This window comes from Oncorhynchus gorbuscha, linkage group LG06 (genome assembly GCF_021184085.1).
Source record: "Oncorhynchus gorbuscha isolate QuinsamMale2020 ecotype Even-year linkage group LG06, OgorEven_v1.0, whole genome shotgun sequence".
NCBI classification, from domain to species: domain Eukaryota; kingdom Metazoa; phylum Chordata; class Actinopteri; order Salmoniformes; family Salmonidae; genus Oncorhynchus; species Oncorhynchus gorbuscha.
The window spans coordinates 61,350,482-61,367,217 of record NC_060178.1 but is presented as its reverse complement, the minus strand read 5'-3'; the positions used below and the strand labels follow the sequence as shown (position 1 = coordinate 61,367,217).

At 43.0% G+C, this 16,736-nt stretch overlaps 2 protein-coding genes across 2 annotated transcripts; one reads left to right on the top strand and one right to left on the bottom strand.

The window, feature by feature from the left end:
- Positions 1-3,144: 3,144 nt before the first annotated feature.
- LOC124037201 (adipocyte plasma membrane-associated protein) lies at positions 3,145-11,566 on the top strand. The gene is made up of 9 exons (XM_046351870.1): positions 3,145-3,432; positions 4,201-4,317; positions 5,847-5,962; positions 6,369-6,461; positions 6,913-7,032; positions 7,270-7,444; positions 8,674-8,808; positions 9,751-9,943; positions 10,319-11,566. The coding sequence occupies exons 1-9, from the start codon at positions 3,341-3,343 to the stop codon at positions 10,526-10,528; spliced, it is 1,251 nt and encodes a 416-aa protein (XP_046207826.1). The 5' UTR covers positions 3,145-3,340; the 3' UTR covers positions 10,529-11,566.
- Positions 11,567-12,191: 625 nt separating this feature from the next.
- LOC124037200 (cystatin-F-like) lies at positions 12,192-16,534 on the bottom strand. The gene is given in 5 exon segments (XM_046351869.1): positions 12,192-12,477; positions 12,638-12,692; positions 12,694-12,758; positions 14,701-14,858; positions 16,397-16,534. Coding segments are annotated over 5 exon segments (420 nt in total). The 5' UTR covers positions 16,446-16,534; the 3' UTR covers positions 12,192-12,384.
- Positions 16,535-16,736: the final 202 nt, after the last annotated feature.

The window sequence follows — 16,736 nt, the reverse complement described above, 5'->3', positions numbered from 1 at the left end:
GCCCTTTGCCCTCTTCCCTAGGTGCAAGGAGGTAGTCACCCTGCAGGAGAGAGTTACTGTAGAGCAGCCTACCTCCAGCATGACTCGTTTTAGGGTGCTCTGGGCAGACTTAATCAGTGAAGTCAAAGATCTCCACCTGCTGTTGAACTCCAGGGTGGAGAACCAGTCAGACTGCTACTTCCCCTACTGGCAGTTTGAACTGCTCTGCAACAGCAAATAATGGGCACATTCCTCTGCCCAGGTTTTGCTGACACGTGCCAGATCTTACAACACCTGGATAGATATTTTATGTGTCAGCTAATCACATCAAATGTTACAGTAACCTGTCAGTCAATGACACAGTCGATGACATGGCACGCAACCATTGGTTGACGCATGCAAAGTCTGAGGAAGAGAACGCTACCCGGAGCCACCCCAGGAGTATGTGCATTGTGACATCACCGTTTCTTAAAGGAGCAATCCGCAGTTGAAACAACAACAAAGTGTTCACAGTTTTGGCAAAAAGCTGAGGGATGGGGATGGAGAAATGTTATCACTCTTAAATTCATAGACAGAGCTATGGATGCGAGGAGTGACCATCCAGAATACCAATATGATAGTTTTAACCATGTTTTGAGGCTATACAGTGTTTGCATTTACTTTGTGTATAAACATAGGAGTAAAAAAAAAGTGTATTTTGGCTCATGAGGCATTTATAATCTATATTCTTCATGAATCAATAGGTACATATCATTAATTTATGAGTCCAAAAATGGATGAAGCAACTGCAGATTGCCCCTTTAACGTTACCATCCACAAAACCTGCGAAAATAAACAAAAATACAAAACACAATGGAATCTAAAGTAGCATACCCCATTCCCTGATGATGCACTTTTCAAAACCAAAATGTAGAAAATCTGCCCAAAATGTGGGAAGTGTGCACTCCTTCACTACTCATTAATTTCTTCCCACAAATCTAAATGCATTGGAATTGTAGAGACATGGGTTTCCCCCACATGTGTTATAACAGTCATTTCCTTTCGAATCAGTGAAGGAAAGTGAACAAGTGCCCACTTTGGGAGGGAGAGATATAATTGGGACATTGCCAGTGTCACATGTAAACATTCATGGCCATGGAGCAAGGAAGTTTGCGTCAGGTGATATCAGAGAAGAAGAGGCGAAGCGAAAGGGTTTATTTACTCTGCCCAAAACCTGTTCACGTTAAGCAGATCATTAATTATTAAGAAAGTGGTTTGTTTATGTTTCTACCATTGTGGCTAGATGGAATAGGCCAGGGGTGAAAGTAGATGTGATTTCATCCCAATATGGGACCTCATGCACCAACATTTCTTATGTACCTAATCCTAGAATTACGTATAGAATCCCTATTAATTCAATAGGATCTCTGTGGGCCTAGTCGTAAAGATGAATCATTTAACTTTTAAAATGTATTACCTTTTACTGTTGAATAAACACAACCAGTTTCCATCTGATTGTCAAACAATCACTTCAAAGGGCTCCTTTACTAGGCTACCCACTCACGTTCATCCACTCACAACATATTTACAGCCTCCAAACAGTGATGAATGGAAACAGACATCTTTTACACAAAACGCCAAAAAGTGTAGGCCTAATGACATTTGGCGATTGTCAGTTGGCCAGATTTTTTACGTTTTTATCTTTATTTTGCAGGGATGCATTACCAGAAATTCCCTCCTTTACGTTCAACCCTGGAGTAGGCCTATAGCGTCATCTAGTGGTCACGTCGGGGAACAAATCATCAGTATCACCACAGGGAATGAGCAATGAGAGAGTGCTGAATTTAGTCAAGGAAAAAATGAATTGCTATTTTGATAGGTGAGGCTCATTTGATCTTAATAGAAGTTTCGTAATGCTTAGGTTGTTACGAGTGTACTGATAAGTGTGATGCAAGTCACATCGCGGCAATTTTGAGAAAAGCATCTTATATCAGAGTTCGAAACAGTCTATGCATACCAGTGGAGGCTGCTGAGGGGTTGACGACACATAATAATGGCTGGAACGGAGCAAATGGAATGGCATCAAACCATCTGTTTGATGTATTTGATACCGTTCTGCTCGAGCCTGTCCTCCCCAATTAAGGTGCCACCAACGTCCTGTGATACATATTCATGGGAATAGCATGGCATATCACTCTCCATTGAATACAGGTGGTTGACGTCAACACCCCTCATAGTATATTCAAAAAGTATTTAAATAACGAAATGTATGCACCAATCCAAAGAGAGGAATAGGCGGGAGCTTGACAACCCGCTGTTCTGCTCTACTGTCGACGAATCCGATTGTTAGGGCCGAGACACCAGCATCTCGTAATTATATTCAGTATCTGAAAATATTTGGCATGGGTCCTCAGATCCTCAAAAGGTTTTACAGCGACACCATCGAGAGCATCCTGACGGGTTGCATCACTGCCTCGAATGGCAACTGCTCAGCCTCCGAACGCAAGGCACTACAGAGGGTAGTGAGTACAGCCCAGTACATCACCAGGGTCAAGCCTCCTGCCATCCAGGACCTCTCTACCAGGCGGTGTCATAGGAAGGCCCTAAAAATGGTCAAAGACTCCAGCCACCCTTGTCATAGACTGTTCTCTCTGCTTCCGCACGGCAAGCGGCACCGGAGCGCCAAGTCTAGGTCCAAGAGGCTCCTAAAGAGCTTCTACCCACAAGTCATAAGACTCCTGAACAGCTAATCAAATGGCTACCCAGACTATTTGAAACCCCCACGCTGCTGCTACTCTCTGTTATCATCTATGCATAGCCACTTTAATAACCCTACATACATGTACATAATTACCTCAATTACCTCAACACCAGTGCCCCCGCAGATTGACACATTGACTCTGTATGGGTACCCCTGTATATAACCCCGCTATTGATATTTACTGCTGTTCTTTAATTATTTGTTTTTCTTATCTCTTACTTTTTTGTAGGTATTTTCTTAAAACTGCATTGTTGGTTAAGGGCTTGTAAGTAAGCAATTCAAAGTAAGGTCTACACCTATTGTATTCGGCGCATGTGACAAATAACATTTTATTTGACGTTCCAAAACGGGTCTGTAATGCACACTCCACAACAGAAGGTGGCGTTGAACATCAATGATCTAGAGACAGCAGCTGTCGCTGACGTAGAAGAAGAAAATGCGTATTGCGAAAAAAGGTGTCCACTCAGAAAGCTGGTCGTATACTGTAGATATCGCTACGATATCCTGTATTTGTCTGTATTTACAACCAATCAAATGATCAACCTACTCATGTAGCGAGCTTCTTATTTTAAACATCATTCTTGGGTAATAGAGTCATAGTAGAAGAAGTCTCATTTCATAATGAATGAGCCAGAGGGACTGCGGTTCAGGAGACTGAACAGACCACAGATCATTACAGACGAATTACAGGAACCCCAATACAAGGGCACCAGGTAAGCTATCTTACTCAGTATTGATATTAACATCAGATGCTGCTTTCCTTGCTACTGTAATATTGCATTACGCAACGATGCACAATCAACCACTGTGTATCAGACTGCATGATTCTCATTTGCGCTTCCAAGCTGATGGCAGATGCAGAGGTAAACAATCCATATCTAGGTCAGTTGTACACTCACTGACTAAAGGTAAAAGTGGATGGACTGAATGTGCAATTACTTTGCATTATGCATGCATGGTATGAACCAAACAGTCAGTAATAAGTGGAGAGAGCGTTGACCAGCGTGCGTGCACTTAGTGTAGGCTACTGATAGTAAGGCCTATTCAGGTTTTTCATAGATGCTTTCCCTCTGAAAATAGATGTATGTGCATTCTGTGTGTATGTTTTGAGTACTGTATTATCCACTGTTGACCAGAGTTCACGGATCACTTCAAACACCCAATAACAAATTGATATTAAAGCTATAATCTGGGATCTGGGAATCGGTTCGATATACCCAGTGATTCTTGAAGAATGTAACTTAGTTGTGTCCTCAGGCATAGGCCTATCGCAACTTAAAACCCCAAATATAAAGGTTATAGGCCTATGCCATTGCTTAACAACAACGTAAACCGACAATGTATAAATATATATATATCATATGAATGTCATAGACTGTCAGTCGTTGCATCTAGTGCCCTGTCTATGAATTTGAGAGAAGAAACATTTCCTCAGCTGTATTTTTAAAAAGTGTTTAATTGATCTGTTTTGTTTTTCCCAGTACCTATAGTGGAAAGGTATTCCGTGTGATCCTGGTGACCCTGGGAGGATGCCTGATCCTTCCAATGCTTGTAGTCTTTTTTCTGCTTGAGTCTCCTATTCACCCTGAGCTACTTAGGTGAGCTGTCAAGAATTGAAATCCTTCTCTCTTTTTTCTCCTGTTCTTTAGAATCATGTTCACTCTAATGTCTCAGAAACATATTGACTTCAAGGAATGTTGACATTTACATTTGAGTCATTTAGCAGACGCTGTTATCCAGAGCTACTTACAGGAGCAATTAGGTGGTGTCAATGTAAATTGTCCGGTGGCGATTGTTATGAATTGTTCAGTAGTCTAATGGCTTCGGGGTAGAAGCTGTTGAGGAGCCTTTTGGTCCTAGACTTGACGCTTCGGTACCGCTTGCTGTGTGGTAGCAGAGAAAACATTCTATAACTTGGGTGACTGGAGTCTCTGACAATTTTACGGATCCAGTTGCAGAGGGAGGTGTTTAGTCCCAGAGTCCTTAGCTTAGTGATGAGCTTAATGGGCACTATGGTGTTGAACGCTGAGCTGTAGTCGATGAACAGCATTCACACATAGGTGTTCCTTTTGTCCAGGTGAGAAAGGGCGGTTTGGAGTGTGATTGAGATTGCGTCATCTGTGGATCTGTTGGGGCGGTATGAGAATTGGAGTGGGTCTAGGGTGTCCGGGAGGATGCTGTGTATGTGAGCCATGACCAGCCTTTCAAAGCATGTCATGGCTACAGACGTGAGTGCCACCTGGTGGTAATAATTTAGGCAGGTTACCTTCACTTCCTTGGGCACAGGGACTATGGTGGTCAGGGAGAGGTTGAAAATGTCAGTGAAGACACTTGACAGTTGGTCCGCGCATGCTTTTAATACACGTCCTAGTAATCCGTCTGGCCCAGCAGCTTTGAGTTTGATGGTTCGTCTGAGGGCATAGCGAGATTTCTTATAAGCGTCCAGATTAGTCTCCCACTCCTTGAAAGCGGCAGCTCCAGCCTTTAGCTCGATGCAGATGTTGCCTGTCATCCATGGCTTCTGGTTGGGATATGTACGTACTGTTACTGTGGGGACGACGTCATTGATGCAATTATTGATGAGGTCGATGACTGAGGTGGTGTATTCCTCAATGTCATTGGATGAATCTCGGAACATATTCCAGTCTGTGCTAGCAAAACAGTCCTGTAGTGTAGCGAGTCACTGGTACTTCCTGCTTAAGACTGTTTAATCAACTTTACAGCAAGATACTTTAGAATCAGTCTGCATATTCAACATTTCTGCTTACTTTTCAACTTTCTGGAAATCGGTTTTTGGAAAATATTATGTACTAGTCCTTCCCACAGATCTCACTCCACTGAATGACTAGGCCTATACTACTTGTATAGCATACATATTATGTAGTATATAGTCAGTATGTAGAATGGTTTCAGTCATCCCTTATCAATAGAATTGATCATGTAAGCCTAGATGTTCTGATGCAAAGACAAAATGCTTAGCCAAACATTACTTTTTCAGTAATTGCTTAATTATTGATTGAAGAAAGATTGATGAGGCACTCGGCTCAAAGTTTGAATGCACGGTTGCAATTTTCCCTTAGGCGCTTTTTGATTATGTTTCCTCATTTCTTTCCTCTTGTCTTTTCAGCCTCAATGAGCCGCCCCTTATGTCTGGCTGTTACGAGCCCAACTTTAAGCTGAGGGAGGCACAGCGGCTGTTTGAGGACCAGCTTGTTGGCCCAGAGTCTATCGCTAACTTTGGAGGTCAGTATGGGACTAGAGTTCTCCAGCTGGAGTCTCGCCACATGACAATGTCTTTCATATCTTTCACCCAGTTTGTTTGGGGCTTGTGTAATTTGTGGTGATTCCACAGTAACAGCAGTCTGATAGTTCAAAGTTGAGGGGGCAATGCTGGGGTAATACTGTCTGGATGGCTGTGTTGACCAATAATAGCAGATGCTTAAGTTTCCAAATCTGCACATACTCTGTGGTCTTAGTGACAGATATATATTTAGCATGACACATTGCCACCTTTGATTTGACTTGTGCATTATTAGTTTACCTCTGCAACAGTTGTTCTATGCTGATGTCCAACATATTGCCTTTGCGTTTGACCAGTTTCAACATACACATTTTGATTGTTTATCTCTCTCTCGCTCTCTCTCTATAGATTTGATTTACACTGGTACGGCTGATGGAAAGATAGTGAAGATTGAGGGCAAGAGCATCACTGTTATAGCCAGACTTGGCAAGCCACCCTGTGGTAAGTGATTGACTAACTGGTTACTCACACACTGTGTGTCCATCTGATTGTGTGTCCATCTTGTGTGTCCATCTGATTTCTTAAGCTTTCATGACACAATGTTGTCTCTTCCCTCAACATGACATGATTTAGACGAATGACCCAACAGTTCCCATTGCTCAAGACTGGAGTTTCAAATGCTCGTTCATAAGCAACTCTTAGCAGGTGCATTTCCCTCATGCCCTTTATGGATTGTTTTTATGCTTACACAACAAGGACAGCTTAATGCACAACAGGCCTAGCATGTTGGCTCAAAACTGAAAAGACCTCAAGAATAGACTCAAGCTCTAACCCAAACATTTGCTCCTATTAATCAGATTAGCCTGTTCAAAATGATTGAAATTATTGCACCCAATAAATGATCAATTACTTTACACACCACATGTCCACTGTGTTATGTGCTTTGTTGTAGATGGATCCCGTGACCAGGAGCCTAGCTGTGGACGACCCCTGGGTATCAGAGTGGGTCCTAACGGCACCCTGTTTGTAGCTGATGCCTACCTGGGGCTGTTCAAGGTCAACCCTGTCACAGGTAAGCAGCACACACAGCAATGGCATCGCAGTTCTCTATTCCTTATAGGATCGATTTTAATATCAATAATGTGACAAAGACTTGGTTGTTTTTGCAAGGTATTAAATATTTGTTTTAGATTTTCTAACAATTTCACCTTTTCTTCAGTTTTAATCAATTTTGTTCAATATACTATCCTCAAAATAAAAGTGCTGGGTTATGCAAGTCATTTTAGTGTTTCTTTGACTCATTACGAAGGTGAGGTGACCAACCTGGTGTCGGCTGGGCAGATGGTTGGGGGCCGGAGGCTCTCCTTTGTCAATGACCTGGATGTAACGCAGGATGGGAGGAAAGTGTACTTCACTGACTCTAGCAGCAGGTGGCAGCGCAGAGACTACCTTCATCTCATCATGGAGGCCACAGCAGATGGACGGTAACTGTTACCACAGAACATATGGAGATCCTTGAGCACATTCTAATAGCAAGGTCTTGTCTACTTTGTCAAGAGTTTCTATTGATATTTGATATGCATATAGGACAGGGGTCTCCAACCTTTTGTAGCATGAGAGCTACTTTAAAAAAATGAAACATGTTGTGAGCTACTCGTTTTTTTCTAGCTTTCAATAGGCACATTATTGTCTTCTCCTCTGCAACAATTCCCAGGTCCTTAGTGTACAGGAGAAAGTAGTGCACTGTTTTCTTACAATATACCTGGTACAATAATGGCTAATAAACAACTAAAAAATCCCTATAAAGCCCTATAAAATATATAATTTTTTTATCTCCCAAATTATTTACTCTCAGTTGTATTTTTTGAGTTTTAGATATTTTACTTTTTCAATCTCAAAATGATAATTTTGTAGAGAAACAATGAAATGGAATCTTCTGAGTCCATGTCAATGCTTAAATCAAATTAGGAGACAATTTATTTTATGTCTGGAAGGATTTTGGAGTGTAATTCCCCTTTAATTGCACATCTGGCCCTTTTAAATTTCTCATCTAGCGAGTGAGGAATGTGCCATCTAATGTGCCTGTCTAGCGATGGTTCTGTACTGTTGCTGCTCATTTCATGGCAAAATGGACAAATAACAGATACAAATGATATACTTACTTGTGATATACTTCTGCCAGGTAAGCTTACTTTACAGTTAACATTTAATTGAGAAGGTTTTGGGGAACGTATTTCTGTAAATTAATTGGCAGATATTGTGTTAGGTTTGGCTTTTTAAGCCAATAGTGGCTAACCAGGGGTGGGATAATGTCAGTGTTGCGTTGATTAGATAGTAGCTGGGAGCTTGCGGTGTCTGATACTTGTGATATTTGTTTATGACAGTTTGCGGTGGAACACTTGAAAATTGCATGTACTTTCAGAATTGTTTGGCGAGCTACTCATAGGTGGGCTGCGAGCTACTCATAGGTGGGCTGCGAGCTACTCATAGGTGGGCTGCGAGCTTTTGGTAGCTCGCGATCGACCTGTTGGAGACCCCTGGTATAGGGCCTTGTCATATTTGAAGATTGAATTTTCTAGAATGAAAGCATTTGTCTTGATACATAATGCGGGGTGGGGTACCTTCTATTTTTAAGAAATTGAACACTTTATTAAGACAACAAGCTCACGGCTGAGCGAAGCTGTCCGTATGTAAGCCTTTGTCTGTCTTCCAGCGTGTTGGAGTATGACACAGAGACCAAGGAGGTGACCGTGCTGATGGAGAACCTTCGTTTTGCCAACGGGATCCAGCTTTTCCCTGATGAGGAGTCTGTGCTGGTGGCTGAGACCACTATGGCTAGGATACGCAGGTACTGTAGAGTTGATCCTCCTGAGGAACACAACCAACCTTATTTAACTACTGCACCGAGTGACGAAATGCTTCCCAAAGGGGATTGAAACGTTCTTTAGTTATCTCATGTTTCATCAGATGCTAGGTTGTTGTGGTGCTGGCTTTTTGAGCGTGCTCCAAGTGCGCCAACAGGTTTTTTAAAATTCTTCTCTGGTTTTCATTATTTTCTCTCTCCCTTATCAAGATTTCATGAATATATGTTGCCTTTGTAATATCAAACTTTTTAGAAATTGCCGGGAGCAGTCCGTTCTCCCACGACTCACATGTATAAATGATGCAAGCTCACTGTTGCCTCGGTAACAGAGCCCCTTCACTGAGCTGCCTGAGCAGAAAGACATTATATTGGCTTGTCTTTACACTAATTTTGGAGGTGAGGGGGAATAAGTGGGAGGGAGGTGTTCATTGTTTGTTCATTTCAGCCCGTATGGTAATGCAGACAGTTAGGGGAAGGTTTTTTATTTGCTGACTGTGCATAATATAAATCAGTAAGTAGATTCCCTGAAAAATGGGGCAGAATTATTTTTTAGATTTTTAAAAATTGTATTTTAGGTTTCCCCAGCAAGTAGATTGTCTCCCTCCCATAACTGGTTTATAATAGTCATAAGTAATGCATTTTCTTTTGGCTTTATCAATGCAGACAGAGTCAAATCCCCTGCTGCTGCTAAGAGATCTGAAGCTGGCTTGTTTTTCAATAACACAGTCTTCAAAGTATTGTGAAGACTGCTCGTACAGGAGTTTTGTCAAATGTTTTTGAATTGTTTCCCATAATACCTCTGTTACCTGTCACACATATCATAAGCATGAGACAAGCCATTTTAACCTTAATCTGTATGACAGAATGGACTTTCTTTCCCTCATCTCCTGAATTTCCACGACTTTGTTTCTGACTGTGTCCGTGCAGGGTCCATGTGTCAGGTCTAAATAAGGGAGGAATGGACACGTTTGTTGACAACCTTCCTGGTTTCCCTGACAACATCCGTCGCAGCTCCTCTGGAGGGTACTGGGTGGCCATGTCAGCTGTGCGGCCCAACCCTGGATTCTCCATGCTGGACTTTCTGGCCCAGAAGCCCTGGATAAAGAAGCTAATATTTAAGGTAGATGATATGACATGTGATAGCATATGGTATTATATGATATGTTGTAAAACGATATCTTTTATTGTCCATTTACATGGAAGTTAATTTTAATCCACCAAAAGACTAAAGGGAGGATTGACGTGTCCTATTTACTGTGACTATAAGTCTGGTATTCATTCCTGTTGGTCTGTTTCTTGGGTGTTTCTGCATACAAGGGTTTGGGATCTTGCAAGCTGGAAATCTGCCTAACAAAAATCGAAGGAATACATACAGTATACCTCATTCATTGTGACCATTTTGTTAGACTGTCTCTTTGTGTGATCTCTACTTCAGTCTGGTTTTGGTGACAAGACTCATCCCCCTCTCCCATCATCCCTCCCCCTCTCCCTGCAGCTCTTCAGTCAGGACGTGCTGATGAAGTTTGTGCCTCGCTACAGTCTGGTGATAGAGCTCCAGGAGAGCGGGGCATGCATGCGTAGCTTCCATGACCCCCACGGTATGGTGGCAGCCTACGTCAGCGAGGCACACGAGCACGACGGCCACCTCTACCTAGGCTCCTTCCGCTCCCCTTACCTCTGCAAGCTGGATCTCAGCAAGGTTTGAGCTGGGAGCTGAGCACAACCGCTGTCTCGAAAAAAAAACCAGTGTTGCTTTCTGATGAAAACCACTCATCTCCAAAACAGGAACTTTTCAGGAAATGGAAAAAAACTGCCATATTTTCCCATTAACAAACATACTATTATGAAACTTCAGAAGCTATTTTGAATATATGTTCTTAGTCATAGTCATAAAATGTTCAGAGTACATTGAGGGGAGTTACCGCTTTCAATACGTTAAAAAAAATGGAGAATAGGTTTTCATCAGACAGCAATATGTTCCACACTGTGAGACTGCTCTCTGCCTACCTAACACCTCCCTACCTAGTCTTTCCCAAAGGAGTGTTTTCCAATAACAGATACATTGGAATTGATCGGAATGGCTTAATGCTTGATGTGCTGCGTTTGCATTGCTTTTCGCCAGCTTCAGGAAAACATGGGCTAGTCTTCATTAAGTAGCTGCACTACTGAGGCACATTTGACTGGGATGCATATCCATCCTTTCTAGTCTTATCAGCCCACAATGAACTATTAACCCTTTAACTTCTGTTGACAGGAATGATGGTGTGTTTCATTTGGAGCTCAAGTGCTTTTTTAAAATTTTTACCAAGCATTCCTTGGGCCAAATTGTTTGTGCAGAAATCCCCATGTAAGGTACATTGTTTTTCCAGGTCTGTTTTGTTTTGTTGAAATGAGGTGCCAAATTTGTTACTTTTCTTGTGTGAACCATTCAGTACTGAGCTCTCATCTCACCCCTAAAAATAACTGACAATGTTATTCTTCACTTAATTTTATCAGTAGAAATAGACGTAAAGAACACTGAATCTGTATTTTAGGAGTGCCACTTTAAACTGATTTATTGTGTGTATATTTAGATATCCTAGACCAAGTTGATCAAAGGGAAATCAGTATAAATCATTTCCCCTGACTTTGTATATTGCACAACTGCTTAACGGAATGTCAATTTTTTGCTCAATGTTGAATGCTGCCAGCCTTCAGCTGAGCTTCCTTTGAAATAAAACAGTTTGCCTAATAATAAAAATGACATTTCTAGTGTTAATATACACTACCGCCCCCACTGCATGTCTTCAGAGAAACCAGTTGGACAGGGATAGTTTCATGTCAGTGGACACCTCAAATGTACAGTAGAAATGAGCACACAGAAACCCTCCCCTGCCTCAGAGCCAGTGGAGCTCATCAGATCAAGGGCCTCATTAAGAGGGTGCACGGAGAGCTGCTTTAAAGATGTTACTGAGAGCTCCAACCCCACTCAGCAAGCCTGATCCCAGGGCTGCCCTCTGTAGAAGGGGCCCCTCCACTGCTGCTGGCTCTCTACGCACTAAGATCAGACGCTGCTGCACTGGTTTCATAAGAGCCTTTGAATGATGGAGGCTGTATCATAGACCAGGCTTTTCAAAGGATATAGGTCACGGAGTGCTGAGGAAGAATCATATCCCAGTCTGTACAAAGGCCCTGTGGAGCAAGCCTTCAGATGGAATCTCTAGAAGTTTAGATAGCCCGAGCACAAACGTAACTCGGAACAGCCGCACAGATTTTCTATTCTTTCCTACGGATATGATGATCCTGTTTGGGATTTAAGGTGTTGTTGATCAGAATTTAGTCTGTGCAGACCCTAACTCATGCCAAAACATGACTTAAAATTCATTGTATAATTTGCACGGGATAAAGCAGTCCACCATTTTATTTGAGGATAACAAGGTTAGATAAGTTAACCTAAAATACATATTGGTACTCAAGACATATAGTAATAGCCATTGTTAAACTATACGTTAAGGCTCAATTTTATTTTGAGGAATGAAAATGCTCAGTCATGTATGGAGAGAAACAGCTTAGGAACTTCCTTCAAGATTGGTCAGATGGGCTGCACGAAAAATAGGTAGTCTTCATGAAGTGGAGCCAAGGCATTGTCCAAACCTCAAAGACACAGTGGAAGGTCTGAAAGACACAAATGCACTATTATAATTAGTCACTCCAATGTTATTACTTTTAGCTATGATCCACTTGCCAGCCAAAATTAGTGCTGATATTCACCCAATTGCTATACATACAGCTTCAACATAATGTATCATATTTCTAAACTAAAAACGTACAATACCTGCTGCAACAAACCATCTGGTTGGAACATGCAGTTGGCCAGGTCTGGGTCTTTGTCCGTTATTGCGGCACACGGTCCGCGAGAGGTCTACTTCCAAAATGTATTTGAGTCCCTTTACAATCTGTAACAGAAAGCTACATTGAACTGAAGACGTTTGTGCCTCCCTGGTGTAGTCTAACTATACCAGGGCTGCCCAACCCTCTTCCTGGAGATCTACCGTTCTGTAGGTTCAGTCCAACCCTAATTTGGCATATCTGATTCAGCTAGTTAAGGTCTGGTTGAGCAGCTAATTAGTAGAATCAGGTGTGTTAAAATTAGGGTTGGACTGAAAACCCACAGGATGGTAGATCTCCAGGAAGATGGTTGGGCAGCCCTGAACTACACTGCTCAAAAAAATAAAGGGAACACTAAAATAACACATCCTAGATCTGAATGAATGAAATATTCTTATTAAATACTTTTTTCTTTACATAGTTGAATGTGCTGACAACAAAAATCACGCAAATAATTATCAATAGAAATCAAATTTATCAACCAATGGAGGTCTGGATTTGGAGTCACACTCAACATTAAAGTGGAAAACCACACTACAGGCTGATCCAACTTTGATGTAATGTCCTTAAAACAAGTCAAAATGAGGCTCAGTAGTGTGTGGCCTCCACATGCCTGTATGACCTCCCTACAACGCCTGGGCATGCTCCTGATGAGGTGGCGGATGGTCTCCTGAGGGATCTCCTCCCAGACCTGGACTAAAGCATCTGCCAACTCCTGTACAGTCTGTGGTGCAACGGATGGATTGATGGTTGGTGGATGGAGCGAGACATGATGTCCCAGATGTGCTCAATTGGATTCAGGTCTGGGGAACGGGCGGGCCAGTCCATAGCATCAATGCCTTCCTCTTGCAGGAACTGCTGACACACTCCAGCGACATGAGGTCTAGCATTGTCTTGCATTAGGAGGAACCCGGGGCCAACCGCACCAGCATATGGTCTCACAAGGGGTCTGAGGATCTCATCTCGGTACCTAATGGCAGTCAGGCTACCTCTGGCGAGCACATGGAGGCCCCCCAAAGAAATGCCACCCCACACCATGACTGAACCACCGCCAAACCGGTCATGCTGGAGGATGTTGCAGGCAGCAGAACGTTCTCCATGGCGTCTCCAGACTGTCATGTCTGTCACGTGTGCTCAGTGTGAACCTGCTTTCATCTGTGAAGAGCACAGGGGGCGACAGTGGCGAATTTGCCAATCTTGGTGTTCTCTGGCAAATGCCAAACGTCCTGCACGGTATTGGGCTGTAAGCACAACCCCCACCTGTGGACGTCGGGCCCTCATACCACCCTCATGGAGTCTGTTTCTGACCGTTTGAGCAGACATGCACATTTGTGGCCTGCTGAAGGTCATTTTGCAGGGCTCTGGCAGTGCTCCTCCTGCTCCTCCTTCGCACAAAGGTGGAGGTAGCGGTCCTGCTGCTGGGTTGTTGCCCTCCTACGCCCTCCTCCACATCTCCTGATGTATTGGCCTGTCTCCTGGTAGCGCCTCCATGCTCTGGACACTACGCTGACAGACACAGCAAACCTTCTTGCCACAGCTCGCATTGATGTGTCATCCTGGATGAGCTGCACTACCTGAGCCACTTGTGTGGGTTGTAGACTCAGTCTCACGCTACCACTAGAGTGAAAGCACTGCCAGCATTCAAAAGTGACCAAAACATCAGCCAGGAAGCATAGGAACTGAGAAGTGGTCTGGTCACCACCTGCAGAACCACTCCTTTATTGGGGATGTCTTGCCAATTGCCTATAATTTCCAACTGTTTATTCCATTTGCACAACAGCATGTGAAATTTCTTGTCAATCAGTGTTGCTTCCTAAGTGGACAGTTTGATTTCACAGAAGTGTGATTGACTTGGAGTTACATTGTGTTGTTTAAGTGTTCCCTTTATTTTTTTGAGCAGTGTAGTTGGACTATACCAGTGAGGCATGAACTTCAATTCAACACAGCTTTCATCCTTATTTCACATTCAATATACAACTACTTCAGTATAAAAATGTCAGTCCTCCATACCTGTCTTTCGGCTTTTTCAATTGCAGATGGCTTGAAGAGAAAAGCATCATTGGTCTGATTGTTAAATGAATTGGTCCCATGAAGCGCCGCTTTTAGGACCCCCTTGTCATTTGTGTTGATCTTATATGGAGCGCCAGGCACTAACCGTTGGCAACTGGCTGAATTTTTAAAAAAAAGCTAATTCAACAAATTCACTAAATGTTTGCGACGTTAGGTTTTAGGTTCGACAGGTCTTCCTATGAACACAGAATTAGGTCAGCTTACGCAAGACTGTGCTACAACTGACAGTCAGAACTGTAGCCAAAAGGCAAGTGACAATATATTTCTCATACCGATAAAGTCAACCAACATGAGCAGAGAAACCTAACCCACAAAGAAACTGAAATCAAGCCATAAAGGGCCTAAAGCCAACAGGATACAGCTGCATTATTTCACAACAATAAATCATTAATGCACTGTTACTGATCAAAAGACAATTCATTATTCAACATTTTTGTAATTACAGACATTACATTTACATTACATTTACATTTAAGTCATTTAGCAGACGCTCTTATCCAGAGCGACTTACAAATTGGTGCATTCACCTTATGACATCCAGTGGAACAACCACTTTACAATAGTGCATCTAAATATTTTAAGGGGGGAGGGGGTGAGAAGGATTACTTTATCCTATCCTAGGTATTCCTTAAAGAGGTGGGGTTTCAGGTGTCTCCGGAAGGTGGTGATTGACTCCGCTGTCCTGGCGTCGTGAGGGAGTTTGTTCCACCATTGGGGAGCCAGAGCAGCGAACAGTTTTGACTGAGCTGAGCGGGAACTGTACTTCCTCAGTGGTAGGGAGGCGAGCAGGCCAGAGGTGGATGAACGCAGTGCCCTTGTTTGGGTGTAGGGCCTGATCAGAGCCTGGAGGTACTGAGGTGCCGTTCCCCTCACAGCTCCGTAGGCAAGCACCATGGTCTTGTAGCGGATGCGAGCTTCAACTGGAAGCCAGTGGAGAGAGCGGAGGAGCGGGGTGACGTGAGAGAACTTGGGAAGGTTGAACACTAGACGGGCTGCGGCGTTCTGGATGAGTTGTAGGGGTTTAATGGCACAGGCAGGGAGCCCAGCCAACAGCGAGTTGCAGTAATCCAGACGGGAGATGACAAGTGCCTGGATTAGGACCTGCGCCGCTTCCTGTGTGAGGCAGGGTCGTACTCTGCGGATGTTGTAGAGCATGAACCTACAGGAACGGGCCACCGCCTTGATGTTAGTTGAGAACGACAGGGTGTTGTCCAGGATCACGCCAAGGTTCTTAGCGCTCTGGGAGGAGGACACAATGGAGTTGTCAACCGTGATGGCGAGATCATGGAACGGGCAGTCCTTCCCCGGGAGGAAGAGCAGCTCCGTCTTGCCGAAGTTCAGCTTGAGGTGGTGATCCGTCATCCACACTGATATGTCTGCCAGACATGCAGAGATGCGATTCGCCACCTGGTCATCAGAAGGGGGAAAGGAGAAGATTAATTGTGTGTCGTCTGCATAGCAATGATAGGAGAGACCATGTGACATTGTGTGGTTAAGGTAGAGTAATTAGAATTATTAAATTGTGGACAAAAATCCTCAATCCTATGAAAACCTAGATAACAAATTGGCTTCACAAACATGCCATGCTACTTCTGCTAAACACCGACAATTTTATCCTATTAAAATAAAACCTTACCAATTGAGCACAAGCCAGAGAAGAGCAGAAGCATGTAACTCAGCCCCATGCCTGTTAGAGATTTCTCAACACCACATGTTGCAGACTAGCCAAACCTACTATGGGCCTACTTCCACAAGACAATCAATTAACTAACAGGTGCAGCCAATAGAGAAAACTGAACAAACTAGTTTGATCATTTCAATATCTTTTGATTGACAGTCTCTCATCTTTTTGCAACAGAACATTATTTTCATTAATTGTGTTACATGGAAAGGTGGTGCTTTACTTATATTTAATCACTACATAAAATAAAAGAACCACAACCAATTTTGAATTGGCCTTAAATTGGTTTAAAGCT